Genomic DNA, 26643 nt, shown 5'->3' with positions numbered 1-26643 from the left:
TTGTGAAATGGATTTAAGGAAAATATTTGGTTTATATAGCTCATTTATTCTAGCCCTAATGCTAGATACATTAGAAATGAAATGGGGAGGAGATTTATCTTCCAGCTCTGCACCACTGCTAATATGGTGTCAAAATGCTAGAAGATGGAATGATCGATATCCACTTGCTTATATGATAGTACTCTAAGCTGCTGGCTTCTACAATATATTTCTCTCTGCAGTGGACTGAAGTTCTCATGGCGAGGATGGATACAGCCAGAAATAATGATGATAATCATAATAATAACAAAAATATATTGAGATACTCAGCCAATTATTGCCATAAGTAGCTTTACATATATCATCCTATTTAATCCCCACAACAGCCCAATGATTTTGATTCTTTTTTTTTCTTTTTTTTTTTTTTTGGCCACGCCACATGACTTGCAGGATCTTAGTTCCCTGACCAGTTCGACTAGGATCGATCTCAGGCCCCAGCATTGAAAGTGCAGAGTCTTAACCACTGGACTGACAGGGAATTCCCCAAAGATTTTGATTCTGTTATTACCTTCATTTGGCAAATTAAAAGATGAAGGTGGAGAGAGCTTAAGTAACTTGAATTTCCCCCAAATCATCCAGCTACTAAATGGCAGAGGTGGGTTGTTAACTCACCTTAACCCAGTTATGTAAGATTTGGGTTGGTTTTTGAAAGCCAGAGACGAAAGAGAAGAGGACAGAGTAGACCATACTGAAAAGAAAAACAAGAAATCATGATGGTGGAAATGCATAATCATGTTTTTATGACTATAGGCAGCAGGAATTCTTATATCAGTGGTGTAAAGTTCCACTTACACCACTTCCAAGTTTTCCGATTTGGTTACGTATGGTGGTGGTGGTGGTGAAGAGCTTCCATTATCTGAGTTGAATGGACCTGGCTCTAAATCTCAATTCTACCACTTCATAGCAGTATGGCTTTGACCAAGTTACTATTTCTATCCTCCAAGCCTCAATCTTTTATGTGTGACAGTGGAAAATAACAATCTCTACCATGTAGGATTGTAGTAAGGATTAGAATAGATTAAGGAATGCTGCAAATGTTGATTGACTTTTTGATTGACTCTATTCCAGGCACTACATCAAGGGCTTCCTACTCATTGTTTTGTATAATGCACCTGGCAAGTGGGCTAGTGTTCAGTAACCTCCCTCAGTTTCCTCCTCTAAAAATTGGTGTAATAAGAATAATACCATTCACTTTGTTATAAAGCAGAAACTAACACACCATTGTGAAACAATTATACTCCAATAAAGTTGTAAAAAAAAAAGAATAATACCTTTCTCACAGGTATATTGTGAGAGTCAAATGAGACAGTGGACATGGCACTGTTCTGTAACTGTTAAAAATATTTTGTAAATAGTATTTGCAGAGTACCATAAGTTTAGACCAAAAAAAAAATAGAAAGAAAGAAAGAAAGAAAAATGTCAACTGTATAACATAGTGGTTACTGTTGGGTCTTAGAGTGCAGGCTGATCTGAAATGAAATCCTGCCTCAGCAACTTGTCCGCTCTACATCCTTGGTCAGCATTTGGTGGCGTCTTGGTTTCCTCATCAGGAAGTTGGGCTGTATTAAGCATACCTGGGGGAATTAAATAAGATAATGTATGTAATGTGTTGAGAAAAGCACCTGAAACATAAAAGCGCTCAATCTGTGGTATCAGAAAATATTGAAAAACAAAGTTAAACAGGATAAATACTAATAAAACTGAAGATCCATCTCTATGAATCAATGTTCTTGCCACTGGAGATCATATCTGAGGGCAAAAGAGATTCTGTTAAATCATTTCCTAATCTCCACTGCCAAATGGTCATGTGCTGTTTATGGATTTCATTTTTTGGTGAAAGACAAAGACACAATTTTATTTTTTCTCTCTTCACTTTGATAGAGTTTTATATGGAGAAGTGGGAAGAACATGAAGCTTTTGACCAGAATTGTCTGGGTTTTATCCAAGCTCTGTCATCCCCTAGTTTGGAATCTTGCCTGTTACTCATCTTTCCTAAGTTGTTTCCTCATTATTGCGCAGGGTAGTTGCAATCATTAAATAGGAGAAGGTACTCCCATCATGCCTCAATAATTGTGAGTTGTTGAGTAGTGACAGAGTGAAGTGGTGGTGAGTACGGTCTGAGGAGCCCAGCTGTGTGACCTCGTGCATCTCATCCTCATCTTTATGATGACGTAGGAAGGGTTCCTGATAACCTGCACTGGGTGCAGAGTGCCAAATAAATAGTTTTTAGTAGAAGAGCAGCTGCTCTCACTCTTCCCCATCAAGAGGAGATTACTTATTTAAAGATATTTAGAATGAGTTATAAATAGTGATGTGGAGGAAAAGAATGAAATACACTTAGAAAAAAAAAGGTAATAATAGCCAGAGAAAGATGAAGACAGAAACATGATTCTTCATCTGTACTGTTAGGAGTCTCAGAGCCGTGTTTGGATCGCTGGTACCGTACAAGAATTCGGATTTGATAGCTCAGCCACCTCTGGACCTTCAGAAGCACAGGCTGAGTCTGTACATGGTGGTAAGGACAGTTCATGAGAGTGGATCATGAGAGCTGGTGATAGTTTTTAGATGGACTGTCTTCTGAGCGTCAAGAAAACTAGATTATAGTTCTTGCTCTGCCATTGCCTGGCCCTGTTACCAACAATGCAGTTACTTTTTGGTCCTCTGTTCCTAAAACTCTATGGTTTATGACAAAATAACTACAAATCATCAACTTGGCTTTTTATTTTTCCTATTACTTCCAAATGCTAGTATTTTAGCCTAAATATGAGTTTTTCTTATTTCAGTTCTGCATATTATGTTTATCAAATGATAGGGTAATATATTCCTGGAGAGATATTTAAACAAGCAGAGGGCCCAAGATATGGAGCTATTTTATTAAACAAAAGGTCTATAAGTGAAAATTAATATCACTGCTGGAAGGAGATTTTTCACGTGATGTCAAATTTTTTTATCTGTGTAATATCCCAATTTTTATGTTTTTAAGTTAGTTTAGTGGACCAAACAAAATACAGACCGTGAATACTCTGAAGAATGCATATGTGTTAAATTCTAATAACTTTATCTAAATTTTGCTCTTTGTAACATTTCAGAAAAAAAATAATTTTTCACATTTTCTGGTTAAGCCTCACCTATGGGAGTTCACAACCGTGAACCAGGAAATACCAACTGGGAAATGTTTGTGGACTCAAGACAAAAATGTTACTTAATGTACTTGGTCCTTCCTGTATTCAAGGAAAGTTAGAGTAATAATTGATGATTAATTAAGTTATGAAATGTCTCACAGTCCACTGAAACTAATGTATTTGGTTTCTTTCCACAGTCTTCATGAACGCGGCAATTCCCATAGTAGCTGTTCTTGCTGTAAGACACTTTTTCTTACCTTAAGAAATGGACTTAAGTCAGTGTTCAGAAATGACTTAGGAACAAGAATGGGTGGGTGGTAACATATATTACCTCACCTTCAGTTTTCTCTTTGCTGTCTCCATTGTGATAGTTCTAATCCGGGGTTTCTCATCCGTGGCACTGTGGACCTTTTTGTGCCCGATAATTAATTCTTTGTTGTGAGAACCTGTCCTCTGCATTAGGATGTCTAGCAGCATCCCTGGCTTCTACTTATTAGATGCCATTAGTACCATCAAAAATATCCCCAGACACTGCCAAATGTGTCCTGGGGAGCAAAATTAGAAGAGGTTGAAAACTTACTGTCCTAATCTCCATGACCTGGTTCCTGGACATTCTTACAAGATAGTGCTAGATCAACAACTGGAAAATGTTAAATGATTACATTATATTTCAAACAAAAAGGACAAACCCAGGAACTAGTATTGTACTTAGAAATATTTGTAAATAAGTCTGCCTTGGATACCATTGTTGGCAATTTTAGGAAAGATCCACAATAAGGACCCTAACACAATGGAATGTTTCCTTTTTTCTCTCAGAAAATTTAGTATTGGTTGGAAAGAGCCTGAGTAGGTTTTAAGAACTCTGGATTCTCCCATGGTTATTCCCCCATCTCAGTAATTTGACAGAAGTTAATTTTCTAATCTGTCAATAGAATCTGTTTTGCCCCTTTCACAAGTTTACTGCTAGAATGAATGTAAGCCATTAAGTACTCTACCAATAGCAAATGTTATATTTCTTAGGGAGTGATTTGGATGAAGTAATTGTATTATATTTTTCAGAGTTGCAATGGACATATGGGCATAGTAGAATTTGTTAGGCTTGTAAAATTGAATGCAAGTATTTGTGAACCTTTCTCCAGCTTTCTCTAAAATCCTTTCTTTGCACAGACATTTGTGACGCATGCGTATGCCAGCGGGAACAATCTCAAACCTGCGGAGGCCTTTGCTTCACTGTCTCTCTTCCACATCCTGGTCACCCCTCTCTTCTTGCTCTCCACTGTGGTGAGGTTTGCCGTCAAAGCCCTCATCAGGTATGTGCCAGAATGTCTGGAGTTCTTTGCTTGAGTATAGAAATGCTATCTGTTCATGGTAGTAAGTTAGAAAAAGTATAAAAAGAACATCCAAATCACTGCCCAGAGATAACTTGTTAAAATTTTGGTATGCTACCTTTCAGTCTTTTATCTATTTCATATAAAAATAATTATTCTAAAATAAAAATTTTGAACTTTGGGGGGTTATTTTTCCCCTCATTAAGACCATAATACATGACGTTTATTGGCTACATGATATTCCATTGTTGGGAAGTATTCTAATTTATTTAATGGTTACCTCTTTCTTAGACATTTAGAATGTTTCTATTTTCACCCATGTAACATAAATAATGTAAATTACACTTGAGAGAAGCATCTTTTTATCTTTAAACTTTTCTCTGGTTATTTTCTAAAGTCAGATTTCTAGAAGTGGTGATACTTGTTCTAATAGTATGCATCTTCTTAATGCCCTTGATGAGTATGGCCATGTTGTTTTCCATTGAAGGAGACGTAGGTCAAAATGTGTACAGATTTTTAAGTTTTTTTTAATGAATATGGCCATAATGTTTTCCAGCAAAGCTGGGCCAGTTTATGTTTTTACCAGCAGTGATGGAGAATGTTCATATCAATACATATTTTCTGTTTTAATTTTAGTTAAATTTGGCCAAAAAAAAAAAATCCAGGCTCACAGTCTCTGAAAATGGAAAAACTTTGCAAAACTGAGTGCAGTGTTTTGTTAATTTTAAGTATACTTCTATAGGTCTCTAAGCAGTGTAGACTTTATCTCAGACTCACAATTTCCAATAAAAATAGATTTGGTCTGATAATGACCATTTCCCCACCATTTTTACTTGTATTATGTAATAAATATGTTACCATACTATATTATACTACCCTGTATGTGCCATAGTGCCATAGCTATGTTTCAGTCTATATTATAAACAAGGTAGTCTTAAAGTGGTATTTTGCTTTTTGCTATAAGGTCTTATAAACCTTATAAAATCTCAGCATGTTTCATAAACACTTATCATATTTATATCTGGCCTTTGAAAGAAATGCCAAGATGTTTCAATACAGAATGAAAATTGGAAAATTGAGGCCTTAAATATACTAAGCATAGTGTTGTCATTAACAGCAATGTAGAACATCTATTGTAAGGTCCTTTAAAATGAAATACTTTCCCAATGTCTATGCATTGTTAAGCAAACTATTTTTTAATATTCAAGATACTAGAACCTCTAGTTTTAGGCAATAGTTTATATTGGCTTAACAACGACTTAATACCAAATATCATGAAAATTCATCTACCTTATCTTACTATAAACCAAGTTCTGATTTTTTACACTAATACCTTAACAAGATTTCAATCCTATTCTGTAAGATATGCTGTTAGTAACAGATTCTGGAGCTGTTAAGAGTTTAAAGCCCAGGCCCTCTGACCTCATCTGCCCTCATTTTCTTATTGTTCTGACTTCTGAAACACTTGTACGGATCACTGACTGATTTCTGTAGCACCACTTCCAAATTAGGCAGTGCTCTGGAAGGGAAGCGACTTCAAACAATAAAACTGATAAATGGCCAGAGTCTGCTATTTTGGTTCTTATTTTCATTTTCTCCACTTAATAGCTGCCCCTCTCATGATTGCCTTTTTAATTGAATTTGACTTTGTGCTACAAGTCAAATAGAAAGCAGTTGATGACTAATAATAGTTCAGTCCTCTGAAATCAGGAGGTTACCACACACCAAAAGGACTTTTAAGAGTTGCTGTGAAAAAAAATTAATAAATCTAGGAGTGTGGGTTTCCCCAAGTCCATAGTATACAATCCTGCTCTAGTAAATCCTAGTAAAGCTGGAGGGTGGATCATAATCACTCTATATTTCTGCGTAGCACTCTTTCTTCTGTACGTTCCAGGGAAAAGGCATTTGCCAGTTTGATAAAGACCAGTCTGTTTTCAGGGCTCAGCTCCAGATTTCCCAAGCCATAGGCCAAATAGAATCAGCTTATAAAAACTTGCTTCTCTAAAATGATTTTCAGTGGTTGATTTGTGGGTCCTAGGGAGATGACCAGTCAACAGAGGAGGCCAGTCCTTTTTCCCACTGTGTGCCGGTTCTCGGAACCCAAATGAGCGTCTTTCCCAGCGTGGACTGGGCTTGGCATTTCCTTCTCTGCCTGGGAACCCGTGACCAGGCTTTAATGCCAGTTGGCCCACAGCGAGTTGAGCAGCCTGTTTATGATCGGAGACTTTGGTTAGCTGATTTTGAAACCTCCTCTCAGGACTGTGGAAGTCATAATTTCTTTGCTACGCTCTGAGATGCATTCAGAAATTTGGTGGGTTAGAATAGGGTGCAGCATTCTCCACAACTTGTGTTACGTGTGCCTGTAAGAGATGTGTAAACTGCTCTGCTGGAGGAAAATTCCATGCCATGTAAAATTCGTTGCTTCGAGAAAATTCTATGCTTTCTTTTAAAAATATTTAGCTTGTTAGACAAAATTGTCTTTGTGGTGCTCACTGGGTGGGATCTTATGTATACATAATAAAATGCAAGAAAGAGGCAGTTAAGATTCAGGTTATCTCCTAGTAACCCCAGCACCCCACATCATTTGAGTTTTCTGGACCTTTTACGGTGATGTGTTCCAGTCTACATTTGCAAAATGGAGGGAGGAAATAAAGAAAAGTAGAAAAGTCACTAGTTTCTAAAATATTAAAATATTTGAATTAGTGATTTTTTTCATTATGCTTGCTTTACTTGTCTTCTTTGCTTTATTTGTAAGAAAATAGTTTATGTGTTTTGCTTTTCTGGAGGAAAAGGTTAAGTTGCTATATTGTATCCTTTATAAATAATTTGAGTTTAGGTTTCTGGTACTTGATGTACAATGCAGTACCTATATCCAGAGATGTTATTTACCAAGGAAAAAATGTGTAAAACTAATCCCTTGCTTTGGTGGAAGATAACTCTGTGTCCTTTCTCTCATTTACCTCCCAAAGGAAAGTACACTTGGCTAGTCTACTGTGATTACCTTCAATCAAATAAATTGTTACTATATTTATCATAGAACATGCTCACAGGTTGACCTGGTCCACATTTACAAAACTTTCATGGTTTCCACAAGAAAACACATAACTGCCAGCAACAAAATCAGTTATTCCCCCCAAAACATAGCACCTGTCCAAGGTACTCAAGCTGTATATAAACACCCAAACTTGAAAAGTGAAAAAATATCATCGGTAACAAAACTTTAAATACTTTGATGAATTACCCAAACCAATGAGAAATTAGTAAAACACTAAACTAAAAGGTGATGGAGACAGGATAGGGAATTGTTTGGTATCAAGTTTACCTGCTTTCAATACCTGCACAGCCATGGACTACTCACTGTTCAACCACAAGCATATTATTTGGTGCCTCTATGGCTCAGCTTCCTCACTTATCAGATGAGCATCATAATGGTTCCTGCTTATGGTGGTTGGGAGAATTAAATGAGATAATACATGAAAAATGCCCAGCACATTGCCTATATATTTTAGGTATTTAACAAATCTCCGTTTTACTAATTTAACACCATTTTATTGAACTCCATTTCGTGCTTTAGAGATATATCTTTCTGTGGATCCACATTCATTTATTAAGCAGTTCAGGTAACTTGCTAGGCATTGGGGATGGCAAAGATGAAAGATGGAGTGAAATCCACAGGAGTCCACAGTCTAGCTGGAGAGACTGGGAAGGGAAGGTAATTACAACATGCATGTTATGCTGTGATAGAGCACTACACAGAATACCATGGGCCATATATGAGGCTCACTGAAGCTTATCAAGGGAGGAGGGAGACAGTCCGGTCAGTAAAGGTTTAAAGGTGGTGATAGCTCCTTCATGGGATCTTAAAGAATAGGTAGGACTTGGCCAGTTGAGGAAAAAGGGAAAACACATTCTGTGTGAGGGAGCAATGTATGCAAGGGGAAGGGGTGAGCAGAGAGGTGAGAGATCTTGGTACCTTCTGGGGGCTAAAGGAATTGCATGTAGTTGGAGAAAGGTCCTGATGAGGAAAGCACTGGGAGATGAAGCTGGAGAGTAAAATCCCAATCAGCCTGTAGATGATGCCAAGGATGCTGAAAGGCGCAGGGTGGCCATTTGTTATTTTAAGGAGAGGACTCTTGTATGAGCATATTTGCATTTTAAAAATATAACCCTGGCAGCATGGTAGAAATTACTTCACCCTTGGTCAGGATTCATGCATTTTCCATAGTTGTTTTGCCTCTATGAGTTCTGAAAGGCCCTCATATGAACAGGAAATGTTTTTTGTATTACCTATTCACTCACCAGACATTTCTTGAGGAATTGCTATGTTATATTTTTGGCACTGGGCTAGATTCTGAAGATGAAAATTTTCACTTTTAAAGAGTTCAGAGTCTAGTGGGAGAGATAGACAGTAACAAAACAAAAAAATAGTGCAAGGGACCCTAAGCCAGAGAGCCTGGAATGATGGGGACGGGGAGGGGAAATGGAGGGTGAGATTCAGAAAAGTGCTAGTATTGGGTCCTCCGATGTTTATTGTAATTGGAGTCCCATAGTGGGATCTTATGAAGAGGAAAGAAGTTCTCCCCATGCTCCAGTCATGCTCAGGGACCATTGCTTCCTGATATTCAGCAAGAATGGGTCTCATTAATTTCATAAAAGCTTCAGTAAGATTTGTGTGTGCTAGAAAGTGAAATGGAGAATTGAATCAACTGACCTTACTTAAATGTCTGAAATAAACATTGGTTTATTCCTTCTTTGATTGATTCAGCAAACATTCATTGAGTAATGTGTACCAGGAGCTGCTGGACTTAGTTACAAAGGCACACGAACCTGGCCCCATACTTTCCTTTGTGTGCAGAAACACAGTGTGAGGTTTTCTAAAAGGTATTCCTTTGATTGACAAAGTTGTGCTCCTTAAAATCCAGTCTCTTCTAAACATTGGAACAGAATGACAATTAAAGTCTGTAGAAGTAAAGAAAGGATACTGCCATTTAAGATGAATAAAATGCCATTCCTAAGGCATTTCTAACAACGTCTTTCAAATCTATGTGATCAGGCTTTGCTGTCAAAGACTCAAAGAGAGTACAAAACCCAAAGCTCTTCTTTCTTTTTTTGGTTCTGAAATTCTTTTTAAAATTGCAGTAAAATGTACATAACATAAAACTTATCATTTAAATCACTTTAAGTGTACAGTTTAGTGGCATTAAGTACATTCATATTGTTGTGCAAACATCACCACAATCCATCTCTAGAACTTTTTCAGTTTCTCAAATTAAATTCTATACTCACTAAATGATAACTCCCCCTGTACCTACCTCTCCTCCCAGACCCTGGTGACCACCACTGACTTTCTGTCTGTATGAATTTGACTATTCTATCTACCTTATATAAGTGGAATTATGCAATTTTTGTTTTTTGTGAGCCTGGCTTATCTTATTTAGCATAATGTTTTCAAGGTTCAGCCATGTTGTCATAACTTGAATATATTTAAGTAAGTCAGGAATTCCAGAACCATGAAAAAAAGTATGGCAGATGCTCAAAAAATTAAACATAGAATTACCATATGATTCAGCAATTCTACTTTTGGGTGTATATCCAAAAGAATTGAAAGCAGGGACTTGAATAGATATTTGTACATTCATCTTCATAGCAGCATTATTCACAATAGCCAAAAAGTGAAACAACCCAAATGTCCCTCAACTGATGAATAAACAAAATGCAGCATACATATAAAATGGAGTATTATTCAGCCAAACCTTTCCTTAAACAATTATTTTTTTTAGTGGAATCTAAAAAATACAACAAACTCATGAATATAACAAAAAAGAAACAGGTTCACAGATATAGAGAACTAGTGGTTCACTTTAGTAGTTACCAGTGGGGAGAGGGAAGGGGAAAGGGGCAACATAGGGAGTAGGGCATTAAGAGGTACAAATTATTATGTATAAAATAAGCTACAAAGATGTATTGTACAACATAGGGAATATGGCCAGTGTTTTATAACTATTAATATAAATGGGGTATAACCTTTAAAAACTGTGACTCACTATACTGTACACCTGTAACTTATATAATATTGTATCAACTATACTTCAATTAAAAAATTACTTTTATGGATTAAGATATACACACTACTATATATAAAATAGATAATCAACAAGGACCTACTGTATAGCACAGGGAACTATACTCAATATTTTTTAATAACCTATAAGGGAAAAGAATCTGTAAAGGAATGTATATATGTATATATATATATATATATATATATATATATATATATATATATATATATATATATATATATATGTAGATATATATATCTGAATCGCTGTTCTGTACACCTGAAACTAACATGATATTGTAAGTCAACTATACTTCAATAAAAAAAAGAATGAAAAAATTATTTCTTTTAGTTTCCTGTAAATGAAATTTAGAAGTTAATAGTTAGACTGCCCTAGTGGATTTTATCTACCTTTATGTTTCCAAAGAAAGGAAGCAGTTCCTATGACATGCAAAGCTAAAGAGCTTAAAGTTCATGGACAACAGACTGTATTGAATTTACTTTTCTTCATTTTTTAGTCTGTCACAAAAACAAACTATGCAGACTTGTCTGGAGGCACTTAACTTGACTACAAGCTGAAATGAAAAATAAAAAAATCTTTTGTTTCAAATGTGTATTTTCTAGTTTCCTACTAATGGCAATCTTTCCCCTGTAAGTGATGCTGTAGGTTCCAGGCCAGTTTGCCCACTGTTAGCATCTTAGTGTGCTAGAAGGAGCATTTCTTGTCTTTTCAACTTCACAGACTTTTCTGTGGTGTATCATTTTATTTATGGGAGGATGTTTTCAAATTGTGTTCTTGTTTTCTTTGATTCATTTTACTCTTGATCCTATGACACTGGTTTGAGAAAATTAGAATAGGTGGGGTAAGGGGGCCAAGGGGTCTTGTGTCCAGCCTCTGGAGACCACAGTAAAGAATGTTTGCAAATTACTCTTCTAGAACGGGGTTTCTCCAACTGTACTGTGCTTATGAAGCATCTCTGGATCTTCCTAAAATGTAGATTTTGACTCAGGAGGTCTTGGGTGGGGCCTGAGATTCTAAGTTTCGAGTAAGCTCCCAGGTGATGTTGATGCCACTGATCTTGGCCAACATTTTGCGTAGTAATATTCTAGAGGGCCCTCTCCTTGCCAGGTTGTGAAAATATGTCCAATATGTACAGTAGTGCTTAAGCAAAATAGCATAGTGTGCAGGGACCCATGATCTGTGTGCTATATGCTGTATGCTTTTACTTAACTGCCCTGTACCTTATTTCCCTTCATTTGTAAAATGAGAATAATGATACTTCCTTCGTTGGTGTTATTTTTTTTAACCACTCTGTTTCAAGTCCCTCTCTAATTCTATTGTCTTTGACAAGAAATACAATTGAAAAAAAAAAAAGTGCAAAGTAGAGTTGGTTGAATTTAGGGTGACCAGTTGGTTCTGGTTTTTCTGAGATTTTTCATTTTAAGCGCTGAAAGCCAGGTCCTGGGATCCCGTCAGTCCCCAGCATCCTAGCTGAATTCCCAGTTGGTCCTGAGAAATAACTCTCAGAGCTGGCTTGCTTACCATGGTAACAGTGGGGGAAAAGTTTGTTTATTTAGGTAGAACTTCATTGGTGGTGGTTTTATTTTTATCCCTTATTGTGTGCTTGCTTGTTTGCCTTTTGCAGTGTTCAAAAGCTGAATGAGTTTCTCTTGAGTGATGAGATTGGTGAGGACAGCTGGCTGACTGGGGAAGGTTCTCTTCCATTTGAATCCTGTAAGAAGCACACTGGAGCCGTAAGTGCTTTTCTTTTTTACGGGAGCTGTGAATAAGGGACAGTCCTGAGGATGGATGATTGAAAATGGGTGCAATTAGAAGAAATCGCGCGCTTTACTTTTAACCTATATGAAGAAAAAATTGCCACCTGCTTCTGCAAAAAACCTTACAAGTCTAAAATCAATTAAAAAAATGTATAAGGCTCGTCTTTATAAGTCATCAAAGGATTATCCCAAGAGGGATACCTCATGTTCAATTCAAAAGGAAATAGAGAGGTTGTCTACCCCAAGCTTTATATAAAAATCATACAAAATAAGCTTACAACTCTTGTACCATATGCTTATAATACCTTTAACTATATTATACTTTTTGGTTTAAAAAGTGCTTTTTTGATACATTATGTCTTTGGGCTCATTTAATATAGTACACTACATTACTTATTTTGTTTTCTAGATGCATATATTTATTTGCATGTTGTATGGTTTGAACAGAGTCACAAGATTTTAGTGGGAGAACCAGAATTAAAACCTGGGTCTTATAACTCCTGAACTGGTTTATTCATCCATTGCACAAATATTTACTCATATCTACATAAAGCCTGGAAACACAGTCAATGTTATTTTGTCATGTTTTACCTGGATTATAACATGTATTATATATTTGCCTGTATTTCCAGACTTATCAGCTACCCTGTGCTTTGTGCCAAGACCTAGTGATGTAGCTCTGAACAAGGCAAGCAAGATCTTTCTTGTCACAGAGCTTGCTTTCTTGAGGCAGGAGTCAGATGATAAACAAGTGAGATCAATTCCCTGTGGGAAGAAAATAAAAGAAGATATTAGAGAGTGACTGGGATCCTCTAAGCAGGGTGGTCATTTCCCAGGAGGTGCCTCTGAAGAGCTGGCATTTGAGCTGAGACCAGAATGAAGAGTAGGTACTTCTTCTGCAAAGACCTAGAAAAGGGGCCAGATCATTTCAGGCAGAGAACTAGCAGATGCAAAGACCCTGAGGTGGGAATTAATTTGGTGTGTTCAAGGAACAGAGGGGCACTATGCCTGAAGCCTAGTAAAGAAGGGAGGATAAGACGAGGTAAGAACAAGGACTGAGAGTCCTGTAAACCAGGGAAAGAGCTTGGAGGGTTTTAAAGAAGGGACTCATATAATTTCACATATATTTTTAAAGGATCACTCTGGCTGCTGGGTGAAGAGTTGTCACTGGGGACAAGAGTAGAACAGATAGATCAGTAAAGAGGTCATTATAATAACATAGACAAGAAATGATGATGGTTAGAATTTGTTTTTGTTGCAGTTGCAGTGGACCTTGAGAAGAAGCTATCAAGTTCAGCGCACACTTTTTAGGCTGAGCTGATAAACACTGGCTGATAGTTTGAATGGAGGGGATGAGGGAGAAAGAAGACTCAAGGATGAATCCTAGGTTATTGGCTTGACTACTGGGTAAACGGTGGAGCCAATAACTGAAATAGGGAAGCTGAGAAACGAGTAGGTTGCTGTTGAGGTGGAATCAAGAGGTATATTTTGCACATGATAATTTTGAGATATTTATTGACATCTAAGAAGAGAAATCCCCCTTGGAGATGTAAATTTAAGAGCCACTGGCCATTAGATGATATTTAATGGGACTGGATTAAGCCACTTTCTTGAAAGCTGTGTCTGAAAAATTCTGAAGAAAGTCTTTAAAATTAATATGTCTATTTCACTCAGTAAAGTAGAAATTCTTCTAAAATAAGTTATGTTAGTAATTAGTTATTCATTTACTATTAGAGAAAAATGTTAAATGTTAATATATTTACCATTTATGTAACCAAACAAAAATGCATGTGCAGTCTCCTGACAGGAATTGACTGAGGCTTGGAAGACCTTCACCAGGAAGTCAGTCTATATTAAATTTTTATTCACATCGTGCTAAAAATAGTTAAGACAAGCACTTGGCTGTCTTTAGCCTTGCTGATTTCTTCTGCTTTTCTGGAGTGATTTTTTTCCTCTCTGTTGAGTTATTTTGTTGAGCAGGTGTGATTTTGTCTGAGTAGGAACCACCACCCATGCTTGTAGACGCTGCCATAACAAAGCCTGAACATGCTTGTGTGCTCTTGTGTGGACACAGACACCAAGACAGGAACACACCATAGACTGTGCACACTTTGAGGCAGCAGGAAAGTCAAGCATTTGATTAGAACCTGCCTTGTCTCACTTTGGATGATGGGAGATTCCCAAAGAACTTATTAGATCATCTTTCAGAGATGTAGGGATGAGCAGAGTGAGATGACCTCAGGAAAGGGAACAGAGAAGGTCAAGTTTGAGGGAGTGGAGTGAGGGAAATCTGAACAGTGGTTTGTATGAGATGAGGGATAGAAGAAATATTGAACTGAGCAAAGGTTGGAAGGAAAAAAGAATCCCCTTCAGTTGCCTCCAGTATCTTCAGAGTTATTGAAACCAGACTGGACTTCTGATGTCTTTCGGGGCCATTCATCACTGCTGATGGGCCAAACCACAAATGACAAACTTTTTAAAATGAAGAGAAAAAAGCTGTGTCTTTGAAAAGAACACTAATGGAAACTCCTACTTGAGAGCGCTGAAGATGCTATGTATTCTGTAAAAGCTTAAAGTTAAGTGGTTTTGGCTGCAGAATCTCCACGGAGAATTAGTGACAGTCTAGAGCCAGAGTTTCTTCAAATTACATCTGTGAGACTCCGACTCAAATCTCTGTCAACACGTCTCCTCCTCCCAACCTCTCCTTAGTTTTGTGAAGAACATGAAGTCATTCCTTTTGGAACTCTGGGTGCAATACTACTACAGAAGTTATGACTCTAGAAGACAGAGAATATAGGTACAGATATAGACCTGTCTTGTGTGGGAAATATACTCAGCTTAAAGGGTAGTGACTTTCTACATCTCTCACGTAAGGTTATCTGTGAGGACTGTGGGAAGAAAAACAAAACTAAAAATGTCATGAGCACTCTCTTTCTCTCTCTCTCTTTTTAAAATTTAAAATGCATTCAGTAGTTTCTGTGCAACAGAACACTGGTAGTCCTTCTCAGTAACTTTTTAATCTCAGTATTGAATGGCATGTAGCTTAGCAATGTGCTATTTGGTAGTTTGATATTCTGTTGATACGCTGATGGATATAAATTGGAGGGTGATATCTCATTCAGATTAAATTACTGATTATTCGAGGACATTCCTGATTCCCATAATAGAACTCAACGGATTTATCAAAAAGCTAAACCTGCCGTTCCAAGCCAAAGGAAAAAAAAAGTTTCACAATTCTAGAATCCCTTGCTTTTATAGGTAATTTAACAGTTTTAAAGTGTTTTACTATTTAGCTTTCATAATCTCTATAAGGTATTTAAATAAGACAGATAATCATTTATGTCCAAATACTTGCTTACTAGATCCCTGGGACAAATTTTGAGCTTATATATTTTTCTAAATTAGAGGTTTACAGAACTGAATTTTCTACCTTCTCTTTAGTCATTTGTCTCTATGTGAAATTAAACTCAAAATTAGAGAATGACAAGTTTCTAGTTATGACCTAATTTGAGCTCATTTTAAGTATGTGAAGATTGCCTAGCTTTAGCTGGCATCCTCCGTTTTATGTAGACTTTCTTTAGTCCTTTGGCTCAGAGCAATGCTATAACATTTGAGAAAAACTAGATCATTCTACAGTGCTTATGGATCTCCTTATGAAATAATATACATATTATAGGCAAAAGAGTCCTAGATCTTTATGCTTTTTCTCATTCCACCATGGATCTTCGGGTGACATATAGCCCAGTCTGATTTATGTGAGTGTATCGGATTCAAAATCCTTGTGATTCAGAGGGTGACCAAAAATGCACTGTTGGAACATTTACAAGCCCAACGGCCTAAGAATTAGATTCTAGTTTACCCTGAGTTAGCCTGCTTGCCTTTGGCCATGACACACAGCTTTTTACCGCCTGGGCCTGTTCATCCAGAAAGCTGGAGAAAGAATATCCAAAGCCTAGTTTGGTGCTCAGCACTTTAACTTCTATCGTTTGCAAGTATCACATCTTCATATTTTTATTTTTCTTAAAAAGTTTGTGAATTAGGTTTAAAATTATTGTGTAACACTTTTTCATTATCATTTGCTTTTTTTGGCGGCAGGGGGACACCATAGAAATAATTAAAATATGACATTCACTTTACTCATTTCTTTTTCTTAGAATTTAAGTGGAGAAGTAGCAAAGTGAGTTAATGTTCAGTAAAAACTCAGTTTTTTCCATAGAGCTTCAACTTGTGTTCTTTTCCATGTGGAATGCAGCAGCCAAAAACTATAAACAGGAAGCAGCCTGGAAGGTATCACCTGGACAGCTACGAGCAATCAACACGACGTCTGCGTCCCATGGAGACCGAGGATATTGCAATAAAGGTTATTTTATTTCCTGAATTCTTACATGAATAGAAACATTGCTGTTACTATTTTATGATGAAGTTCTGCAAAAGTGTCCTACATTGTGTCTTTAAAGTCTCTTTAGCATGGTCACTCATTCTCATAACATTTTCAAAAATATTCTGATAAGTTTATAATTCTCAGTGCTGCCTTGCCTCCCAACCACAGCTTTGCTCCAGCAGTTGTTTAAATAACTGGAGGATGAATCTTTCTTCTGAATCTGTGTTAGAAGCTAGTATCCAACGTATTCCCACTCGTACTCTTATGTTTATCTACCAAGTAGATTAATTTCTAGAGAACGCCAATATTACAGGCCCAATTTCTAAGGAAGTAGATTAGATAACAATTATCTACAACCAGGAAAGGCTTAGACCTGGGTTGTGTGCTTCCACCCAGCTTCCCAATATTGCCTTTGACTCATCTCAAACAGCCTTTTTATTTTTTCTTAACATTTTTATTGGAGTATAATTGCTTTACAATGCTGTGTTAGTTTCTGCTGTTTAACAATCAGCTATATGTATACATATATCCCCATATCCCCTCCCTTTTGCATCTCCCTACCCCGCTCCCTATCCCACCCCTCTAGGTGGTCACAAAGCACTGAGCTGATCTTCCTGTGTCATGCAGCTGCTTCCCACTGGCTATCTATTTTATATCATTTGGTAGTGTATATATGTCAATGTTACTTTCTCACTTCGTCCCAGTTTACACTTCCCCCTCCCCGTGTCTTCAAGTCCATTCTCTACATCTGTGTCTTTATTCCTGTCCTGCCCATAGGTTCATCAGAACCTTTTTTTTTTTTTAGATTCCATATATATGTGTTAGCATACGCTTTTTTTTAATACAGCAGGTTCTTATTACTTATCCATTTTATACATATTAGTGAACGTATGTCAATCCCCATCTCCCCATTTATCACACCACCACCCCCCGCCAATTTCCCCCCTTGGTATCCATACATTTGTTCTCTACATCTGTGTCTCTATTTCTGTCCTGCAAACTGGTTCATCTGTACCATGTTTCTAGGTTCCACATATATGCGTTAATATATGATATTTGTTTTTCTGACTTACTTCACTCCATATGACAGTCTCTAGATCCATCCACATCTCTACAAATGACCCAATTTCATTCCTTTTTATGGCTGAGTAATATTCCATTGTATATATGTACCACACCTTCTTTATCCATTTGTCTGTCGATGGGCATTTAGGTTGCTTCCATGACCTGGCTATTGTAAATAGCATCGCAATGAACATTGGAGTGCATGTGTCTTATGATTTCTTTACTTCTACTAACTTTGGGTTTTGTTTGTTCTTCTTTCTCTAGTCCCTTTAGGTGTAAGTTTAGATTGTTTATTTGAGATTTTTCTTGTTTCTTGAGGTAGGCTTGTATTGCTATAAACTTCCCTCATAGAGCTGCTTTTGCTGCATCCCATAGGTTTTCGATGGTTGTGTTTTCATTGTCATTTGTCTCTAGGTATTTTTTGATTTCCTCTTTGATTTCTTCAGTGATCTCTTGGTTATTTAATAATGTATTACTTAGCCTCCATGTGTTTCTTTTTCATACGTTTTTTCCCCTGTAATTGATTTCTAATGTCATAGGGTTGTGGTCAGAAAAGATGCTTGATACGATTTCAATTTTCTTAAATTTACTGAGTCTTGATTTGTGACCCAAGATGTGATCTGTCCTGGAGAATGCTCCATGCACACTTGAGGAGAAAGTGTAATCTGCTGTTTTTGGATGGAATGTCCTATAAATATCAATTAAATCTATCTGGTCTATTGTGTCATTTAAAGCTTGTGTTTCCTTATTAATGTTTGGATGATCTGTCCATTGGTGTAAGTGAGGTGTTAATGTCCCCCACTATTATTGTGTTACTGTCGATTTCCTCTTTTATAGCTGTTAGCAGTTGCGCTATGTATTCAGGTGCTCCTATGTTGGGTGCATTTTTTTTTTTGGAATTTTATTTAATTTATTTTTTATATAGCAGGTTCTTATTAGTTATCCATTTTATACATATAAGTGTATATATGTCAATCCCAATCTCCCAATTCATCACACCACCACCACACCCCCTGCCACTCTCAGGTGTATATATATTTATAAATGTTATATCTTCTTCTTGGATTGCTCCCTTGATCATTATGTAGTGTCCATCCTTGTCTCTTGTAACATTCTTTATTTTAAAGTCAATTTTATCTGATAGGAGCATTGCTACTCCAGCTTTCTTTTGATTTCCATTTGCATGGAATATCTTTTTCCATCCCCTCACTTTCAGTCTGTATGTGTCCCTAGGTCTGAAGTGGGTCTCTTGTAGACAGCATATAAATGGGTCTTGTTTATGTATCCATTCAGCAAGCCTGTGTCTTTTGGTTGGAGAATTTAATTCATTCACGTTTAAGGTAATTATCAATATGTATGTTCCTATTACTATTTTCTTAATTGTTATGGGTTTGTTTTTGTAGGTCCTTTTCTTCTATTGTGTTTCCCACTTAGAGAAGTTCCTTTAACATTTGTTGTAGAGCTGGTTTGGTGGTGCTGAATTCTTTTAGCTTTTGCTTGTCTGTAAAGCTTTTGACTTCTCTGTCAAATCTAAATGAGATCCTTGCTGGGTAGAGTAATCTTGGTTGTAGGTGCTTCTCTTTCATCACTTTAAATATATCATGCCACTCCCTTCTGGCTTTTACAGTTTCTGCTGAGAAATCAGCTGTTAACCTTATGGGAATTCCCTTGTATGTTATTTGTCATTTTTCCCTTGTTGCTTTCAATAATTTTTCTTAGTCTTTAATTTTTGTCAATTTGATTACTATGTGTCTCGGCGTCTTTCTCCTTGGGTTTATCCTGCCTGGGACTTCCTGGGCTCCCTGGACTTGGGTGGCTATTTCCTTTCCCATGTCAGGGAAGTTTTCGACTATAATCTCTTCAAATATTTCCTCTGGTCCTTTCTCTCTCTCTTCTCCTCTGGGACCCCTATAATGCAAATGTTGGTGTGCTTAATGTTGTCCCACAGGTTTCTAAGGCTGTCTTCATTTCGTTTCATTCTTTTTTCTTTATTATGTTCCATGGCAGTGAATTCCACCATTCTGTTCCAGGTCACTTAACTGTTCTTCTGCCTCAGATATTCTGCTATTGGTTCCTTCTAGTATATTTTCCATTTCAGTTATTGTATTGTTCAACTCTGTTTGTTTCTTCTTTAATTCTTCTACATGTTTGTTCTTTAATTCTTCTAGGTCTTTGTTAAACATTTCTTGTGTCTTCTCGATCTTTGCCTCCATTCTTTTTCTGAAGTCCTGGATCTTCTTCACTATCATTATTCTGAATTCTTGTTTTGGAAGGTTGCCTATCTCCACTTCATTTAGTTGTTTTTCTGGGGTTTTATCTTATTCCTTCATCTGGTACATAGCTCTCTGCCTTTTCATCTTGTCTTTCTGTGAAACAGGTTTTTGTTCCACAGTCTGCAGGATTGTAGTTCTTGCTTCTGCTGTCTGCCCTATGGTGGATGAGGCTATCTAAGAGGCTTGTGCAAGTTTTCTAATGGGAGGGACTGGTGGTGGGTAGGGCTGGGTGTTGCTCTGGTGGGCAGAACTCAGTAAAACTGTAGTCTGCTTTTCTGCTTATGGGTGGGGCTGGGTTCCCTCCCTGTTGGTGGTTTGCCTGAGGCAACCCAACACTGGAGCCTGCCCGGCTTTTTGGTGGGGCTAATGGCAGACTCTGAGGGGGCTCACGCCAAGGAGTACCTCCCAGAACTTCTGCTGCCAGTGTCATTGTCTTCACACTGAGACACAGCCACCCCCTGCCTTTGCAGGAGACCCTCCAACACTAGCAGATAGGTCTGCTTCAGTCTCCTATGGGGTCACTGCTCCTTCCCCCGGGTCCTGATGCACACACTACTTTGTGTGTGCCCTCCAAGAGTGGAGTCTTTGTTTCTCCCAGTCCTGTCAAAGTCCTGCAATCAAATCCCGCTTGCCTTCAAAACCTGATTCTCTGGGAATTCCTCCTTCCGTTGCCAGACCCCCAGGTTGGGAAGCCTGACATGGGGTTCAGAACCTTCACTCCAGTGGGTGGAATCTGTGGTATAAGTGTTCTCCAGTTTGTGAGTCACCCACCCAGCAGTTATGGGATTTGATTTTATTGTGATTGCACCCCTCGTACCATCTCACTTTGGCTTCTCCTTTGTCTTTGGATGTGGGGTATCTTTTTTGGTGAGTTCCAGTGTCTTCCTGTCGATGATTGTTTAGCAGTTAGTTGTGATTCTGGTGCTCTCCCAAGAGGGAGTGAGCGCATGTCCTTCTCAGCATATGGTTTTTGTTTTTCTCTTTCTGACTTCACTCTGTATGACAGTCTCTAGATCGATCCACCTCACTACAAATAACTCAATTTCGTTTCCTTTTATGGCTGAATAATATTCCATTGTACATATGTGCCACATCATCTTAATCTATTCATCTATTGATGTACACTTTGGTTGATTCCATGTCCTGGCTCTTGTAAATATTGCTACAGTGAACATTGTGGTACATGACTCTTTTTGAATTATGGTTTTTTCAGGGTGTATGCCCAGTAGTGGGATTGCTGGGTCATATGGTAGTTCTATTTTTAGTTTTTTAAGGAACCTCCATACTGTTCTCCATGGTGGCTGTATCAATTTACATTCCCACCAACAGTGCAAGAGGGTACCCTTTTCTCCACACCCTCTCCAGCATTTATTGTTTGTAGATTTTTTGATGATGGCCATTCTGAATGGTGTGAGATGATACTTCATTGTAGTTTTGATTTGCATTTCTCTAATGATTAGTGATGTTGAGCATCCTTTCATGTGTCTGTTGGCCATCTGTATATCTTCTTTGGAGAAATTTCTATTTAGGTCTTCTGCCCATTTTTGGATTGCATTGTCAAATAGACTTTTTTTTTAAAAAAAGTTATATTATTGAAGTATAATTGATTTAAAATGCTGTGTTAATGTTTGCTGTATAACAAAGTGACTCAGTTATACATATATATACATTCTTTTTCATATTCTTTTCCATTATGGTTTATCAGCAGATATTGAATATAGTTCCCTGTTCTATACAGTAGGACCTTGTTTATCCATTCTATATATAATAGTTTGCATCTGCTAATCCAAAACTCCCAATCGATCCCTCCCCCACCCCTCTCCCCCTTGGAAATTACAAGTCTCTTCTCTATGTGTGTGAGTCTGTTTCTGTCTCATAGATAACTTCACTTGTGTCATATTTTAGATTCTACATATAAATGATATCATATGGTATTTGTCTTTCTCTTTCTGACTTACTTTACTTAGTATGATAATCTCTAGGTCCATCCATGTTCCTGCAAATGGTATTATTTCATTCTTCTTTTTATGGCTGAGTATATATGTATATATGTACCATATCTTCTTTATCCATTCATCTGTTGATGGACATTTAGGTTGTTTCCATGTCTTGGCTATTGTGAATCGTGCCACAGTGAACAGTGGGTGAAGGTATCTTTTTGAATTATAGTTTTGTCTGGATATATGCTGAGGAATGGGATTGCAGGAGCATACGGCAACTCTAGTTGTAGTTTTTAGAGGAACCTCCCTACTGTTTTCCACAGTGACTGCACCAATTTACATTCCCACCAATACTGTAGGAGTGTTCACTTTTCTCCACACCCTCTCCAACATTTGTTATTTGTAGACTTTTTAATGATGGCCATTCTGACTGGTGTGTGGTGATACATCATAGCTTTGATTTGTATTTCTCTAATAATTAGTGATGTTGAACATTGTTTCATGTGCCTATTGGCCATTTGCATGTCTTTGGAGAAATGTCTATTTAGGTCTTCCTGAGGATATCAACAAAAAATACCTAGGAACAAATGACAATGAAAACACCTAAGGGATGCAGCAAAAGCAGTTCTAAGAGGGAAGTTTATAGCAATACAATCCTAGCTCAAGGAACAAGAAAAACTCAAATAAGCAACCTAACCTTACACCTAAAGCAATTAGGGAAAGAAGAGCAAAAAGACCCCAAAGTTAGCAGAAGGAAAGAAATCATAAAGATCAGAGCAGAAATAAATGAAAAAGAAATGAAAGAAACAATAGCAAAGGTCAATAAAACTAAAAGCTGGTTCTTTGAGAAGATAAAAAAAAATTGATAAACCATTAGCCAGACTCATGAAGAAAAAAAGGGAGAAGACTTAAATCAATAGAATTAGAAATGAAAAAGAAGTAACAACTGACACTGCAGAAATACAAAGGATCTTGAGAGATCACTACAAGCAACTATATGCCAATACAATGGACAACCTGGAAGAAACGGACAAATTCTGAGAAAAGCACAACCTTCTGAGACTGAACCAGGAAGAAATAGAAAATATAAACAGACCAATCACAAGCACTGAAATTGAAACTGTGATTAAAAATCTTCCAACAAACAAAATCCCAGGACCAGATGGCTTCACAGGCGAATTCTATCAAACATTTATAGAAGAGCTAACACCTGTCCTTCTCAAACTCTTCCAAAACATAGCAGAGGGAGGAACACTCCCAAACTCATTCTATGAGGCCACCATCACCCTGATACCAAAACCAGGCAAAGATGTCACAAAAAAAGAAAACTACATAGCAATATCACTGATGAGCATAGATGCAAAAATCCTCAGCAAAATACTAGCAAACAGAATCCAACAGCACATTCAAAGGATCATGCACCATGATCAAGTGGGGTTTATTCCAGGAATGCAAGGATTCTTCAATATATGCAAATCAATCAATGTGATACACCACCTTAACAAATTGAAGGATAAAAACCATATGATAATCTCAATAGATGCAGAAAAAGCTTTTGACAATATTCAACACCCATTTATGATAAAAACTCTCCAGAAAGTAGGCATAGAGGGAACCTATGTCAACATAATAAAGGCCATATACGACAAACCCGTAGCCAACATTGTTCTCAATGGTGAAAAACTGAAACCATTTCCACTAAAATCAGGAAAAAGGACTATGTTGCCCAGTCTCACCACTATTATTCAACATAGTTTTGGAAGTTTTAGCCAAAAAAAAAAAAAAAAAAATCCAAATCGGAAAAAAAGTAAAACTGTCACTGTTTGCAGATGACATGATACTATGCATAGAGAATCCTAAAGATGCTACCAGAAAACTACTAGAGCTAATCAACGAATTGGTAGAGCAGCAGGATATAAAATAAATGCCCAGAAATCTTCTGACTTCCTTTACACTAATGATGAAAGATCTGAAAGAGAAATTAAGGAAACACTCCCATTTACCATTGCAACAAAAAGAATTAAATTCCTAGGAATAAACCTACCTAAGGAGACAAAAGACCTGTATGCAGAAAAATATACGACACTGATGAAAGAAATTAAAGATCATATAAACAGATGGAGAGATATACTATGTTCTTGGATTGGAAGAATCAACATTGTGAAAATGACTCTACTACCCAAAGCAATCTACAGATTCAATGCAATCCCTATCAAACTACCAATGGCATTTTTCGCAGAACTAGAACAAAAAATTTCACAATTTATATGGAGACACAAAAGACCCTGAATAACCAAATCAATCTTGAGAAAGAAAAACAAAGCTGGAGGAATCAGGCTCCCAGACTTCAGACTATACTACAAAGCGACAGTAATCAAGACAGTATGGTACTGGCACAAAAACAGAAATAATAGATCAATGGAACAGGATAGAAAGCCCAGAGATAAACCCACGCGCATTTGGTCACCTTATCTTTGACAAAGGAAGCAACAGAATACGATGGAGAAAAGGCAGGCTCTTCAGTAAGTGGTGCTGGGAAAACTGCATAGCTACATGCAAAAGTGTTGTTTGGGTTTTGTTACTGAAACTCAGCCGTTTGTACTGTTCCCAAGCATGAGTGCTTCATAGAACAAGCCACCACAGGAACACAGGCTGAGGACTGAGAGTTGGGATCAGCCCCAGGAAGGGGTCAGGGTTATGCAGGAACCAGAACAGATGCCTGCAGCAGTCAAGGGCCTCTGGACATCAGAGCCAATGGAGTCCTGGAAATTAGCTGTTTAGAAGACTAGCTGCATTGGCTGCTGGTGTTGTGCCACTCCCTGCCCTGTTCAGTCAGAGTGAGGGATGCTCAGTGAGCGGTACAGTAAGGCCAAGAACCACATTGAATTCTCCTCTCTCTCTCCTTATTGCCCGACACCATACCTGTCCCACAAGAAGCTTTTAGCAACTGGAGCAAATGCGTTACTGGATGGAATAAGCTAATGCTAGCCTTCCCTTTGTCATTAATTTGATGTGTGATTTGGGCAAATTGCTTCTCTAAGCCATGGTCTGCTCCTCTTGAGGTGGGGATACCATTTTAGTATGGTTGTTTTGAGGATAAGGTGTAACACCTGTGCATTTCAAAGAGCTGTAGTGACTCTATTTATTTATTTATTTATTTATTTATTTATTTATTTATTTATTTATTTATGTCTGTGTTGGGTCTTCGTTGCTGCACGCGGGCTTTCTCTAGTAGCAGTGAGTGGGGGCTACTCTTTGTTGCAGTGCACAGGCTTCTCATTGTGGTGGCTTTTCTTGTGGCGGAGCACAGGCTGTAGGCATGCAGCCTTCAGTAGTTGCAGCGTGTGTGCTCAGTAATTGTGGCTCTCGGGCTCTAGAGCACAGGCTCAGTAGTTGTGGCTCGTGTGCTTATTAGTTGTTCCGTGGCATGTGGGATCTTCCCGGACCAGAAATCAAACCTATGCCCCCTGCAATGGCAGGTGGATTCTTAACCACTGTGCCTCCAGGCAAGTCCTGTAGTGATTCTTAATCTTGGCTGTACATTAGAATCACATATTTATATATATATGTATATGCATATGTATGTGTGTGTGTGTATATATATATATATAATATATATATATATATATATATATATATATATATATATATAAACCTGGCCATCATTTTTGCAAACATCTCTAGTAGTTCCCTAGACAATTATAATGTACAAGTAGGGTGTGAACTAAGCTATGAAAAAGTAAGTAATGAGAGACTAGAAAGGGTCCTCTATGCTGCCAATTCTCAAATATGCCCAGAAAATAACAATATATTAGTGACTAAAAAAAGTGTTTTTTAATTGACATTTTCTATTCAGTGTAGTGGGAACCTAAAAATACATCTTTTCCGTGTGCCGTATTCAACTTATTTTCATTTTTCATGGAAAAAATGGAGGTTATCATGATTTTTTCCCCAGAATTGACCCTTCATGCACCAGAACACCTACAAAAACCCAACAAACCCCTGCTCATCAACTGGAGTCTGCTATTCCACTGAATGCCCACTGCAGTTTCAAGTACCCCTTCAAGCTCAAATTCACCGTTTGTTCATGGTGGAAATTCCCAAATTGGTTATTACTCATTTGTATTTTTGAAATCTTTTTTATTGTGAAATACAACATATCTACAGAAAAGTACATACAACATGTATGCCCTGTTAAATGAAAAAGTAAATACCTGTGCAACCACTACCAAGTGAAGAACATCATCAACTTCCTCTGAAAGTCCCCCCAGCACACACTTTAGCTGCACTCTCTCTATCTCTCCCCTGAGATATAATCGCCACCCTGACTTTTGTGGTCATCATTTCCTTGATCATCCTTGCTATGTATGCCTCCCTAAAAATGTGCTTTAGTTTTTTTAAGTTTGAATATGTGCATGTACGTGTATGTGTGTTGCTTCTGCTCAACGTTATGTGGATATAATTCATCCATGTTGCTATGTGAAGCTGTAATTCATTCATTCTCGTCACTGTGAATCATTTCATTGTATGAATATACCAGAATTTATTGATCTGTTATACTTTTGATGGACTTTTGGTTATTTTTTTTGAGGCTATTGTGAACAATTGCTGAGTCATAGGGCTGTACATCCTCAACTTTTCTTCACAATGGCCAA

At 37.5% G+C, this 26643-nt stretch overlaps 1 protein-coding gene across 1 annotated transcript in view; it reads left to right on the top strand.

The window, feature by feature from the left end:
• Positions 1–26643, top strand: part of ABCC9 (ATP binding cassette subfamily C member 9) — a 144738-nt gene that overhangs the window by 30756 nt on the left and 87339 nt on the right. Inside the window, exons 13-16 of the mRNA XM_081250073.1 lie at positions 3359–3399; positions 4329–4471; positions 12197–12305; positions 16582–16689. Of these exons, the coding sequence (XP_081106199.1) occupies positions 3359–3399; positions 4329–4471; positions 12197–12305; positions 16582–16689 (401 nt within the window). The remainder of the gene's footprint in view (positions 1–3358; positions 3400–4328; positions 4472–12196; positions 12306–16581; positions 16690–26643) is intronic.

Source organism: Mesoplodon bidens, assembly GCF_964165515.1.
Source record: "Mesoplodon bidens genome assembly, chromosome: 11".
Classification (NCBI taxonomy): Eukaryota; Metazoa; Chordata; class Mammalia; order Artiodactyla; family Ziphiidae; genus Mesoplodon; species Mesoplodon bidens.
This window is presented reverse-complemented; position numbering and strand designations above follow the sequence as displayed.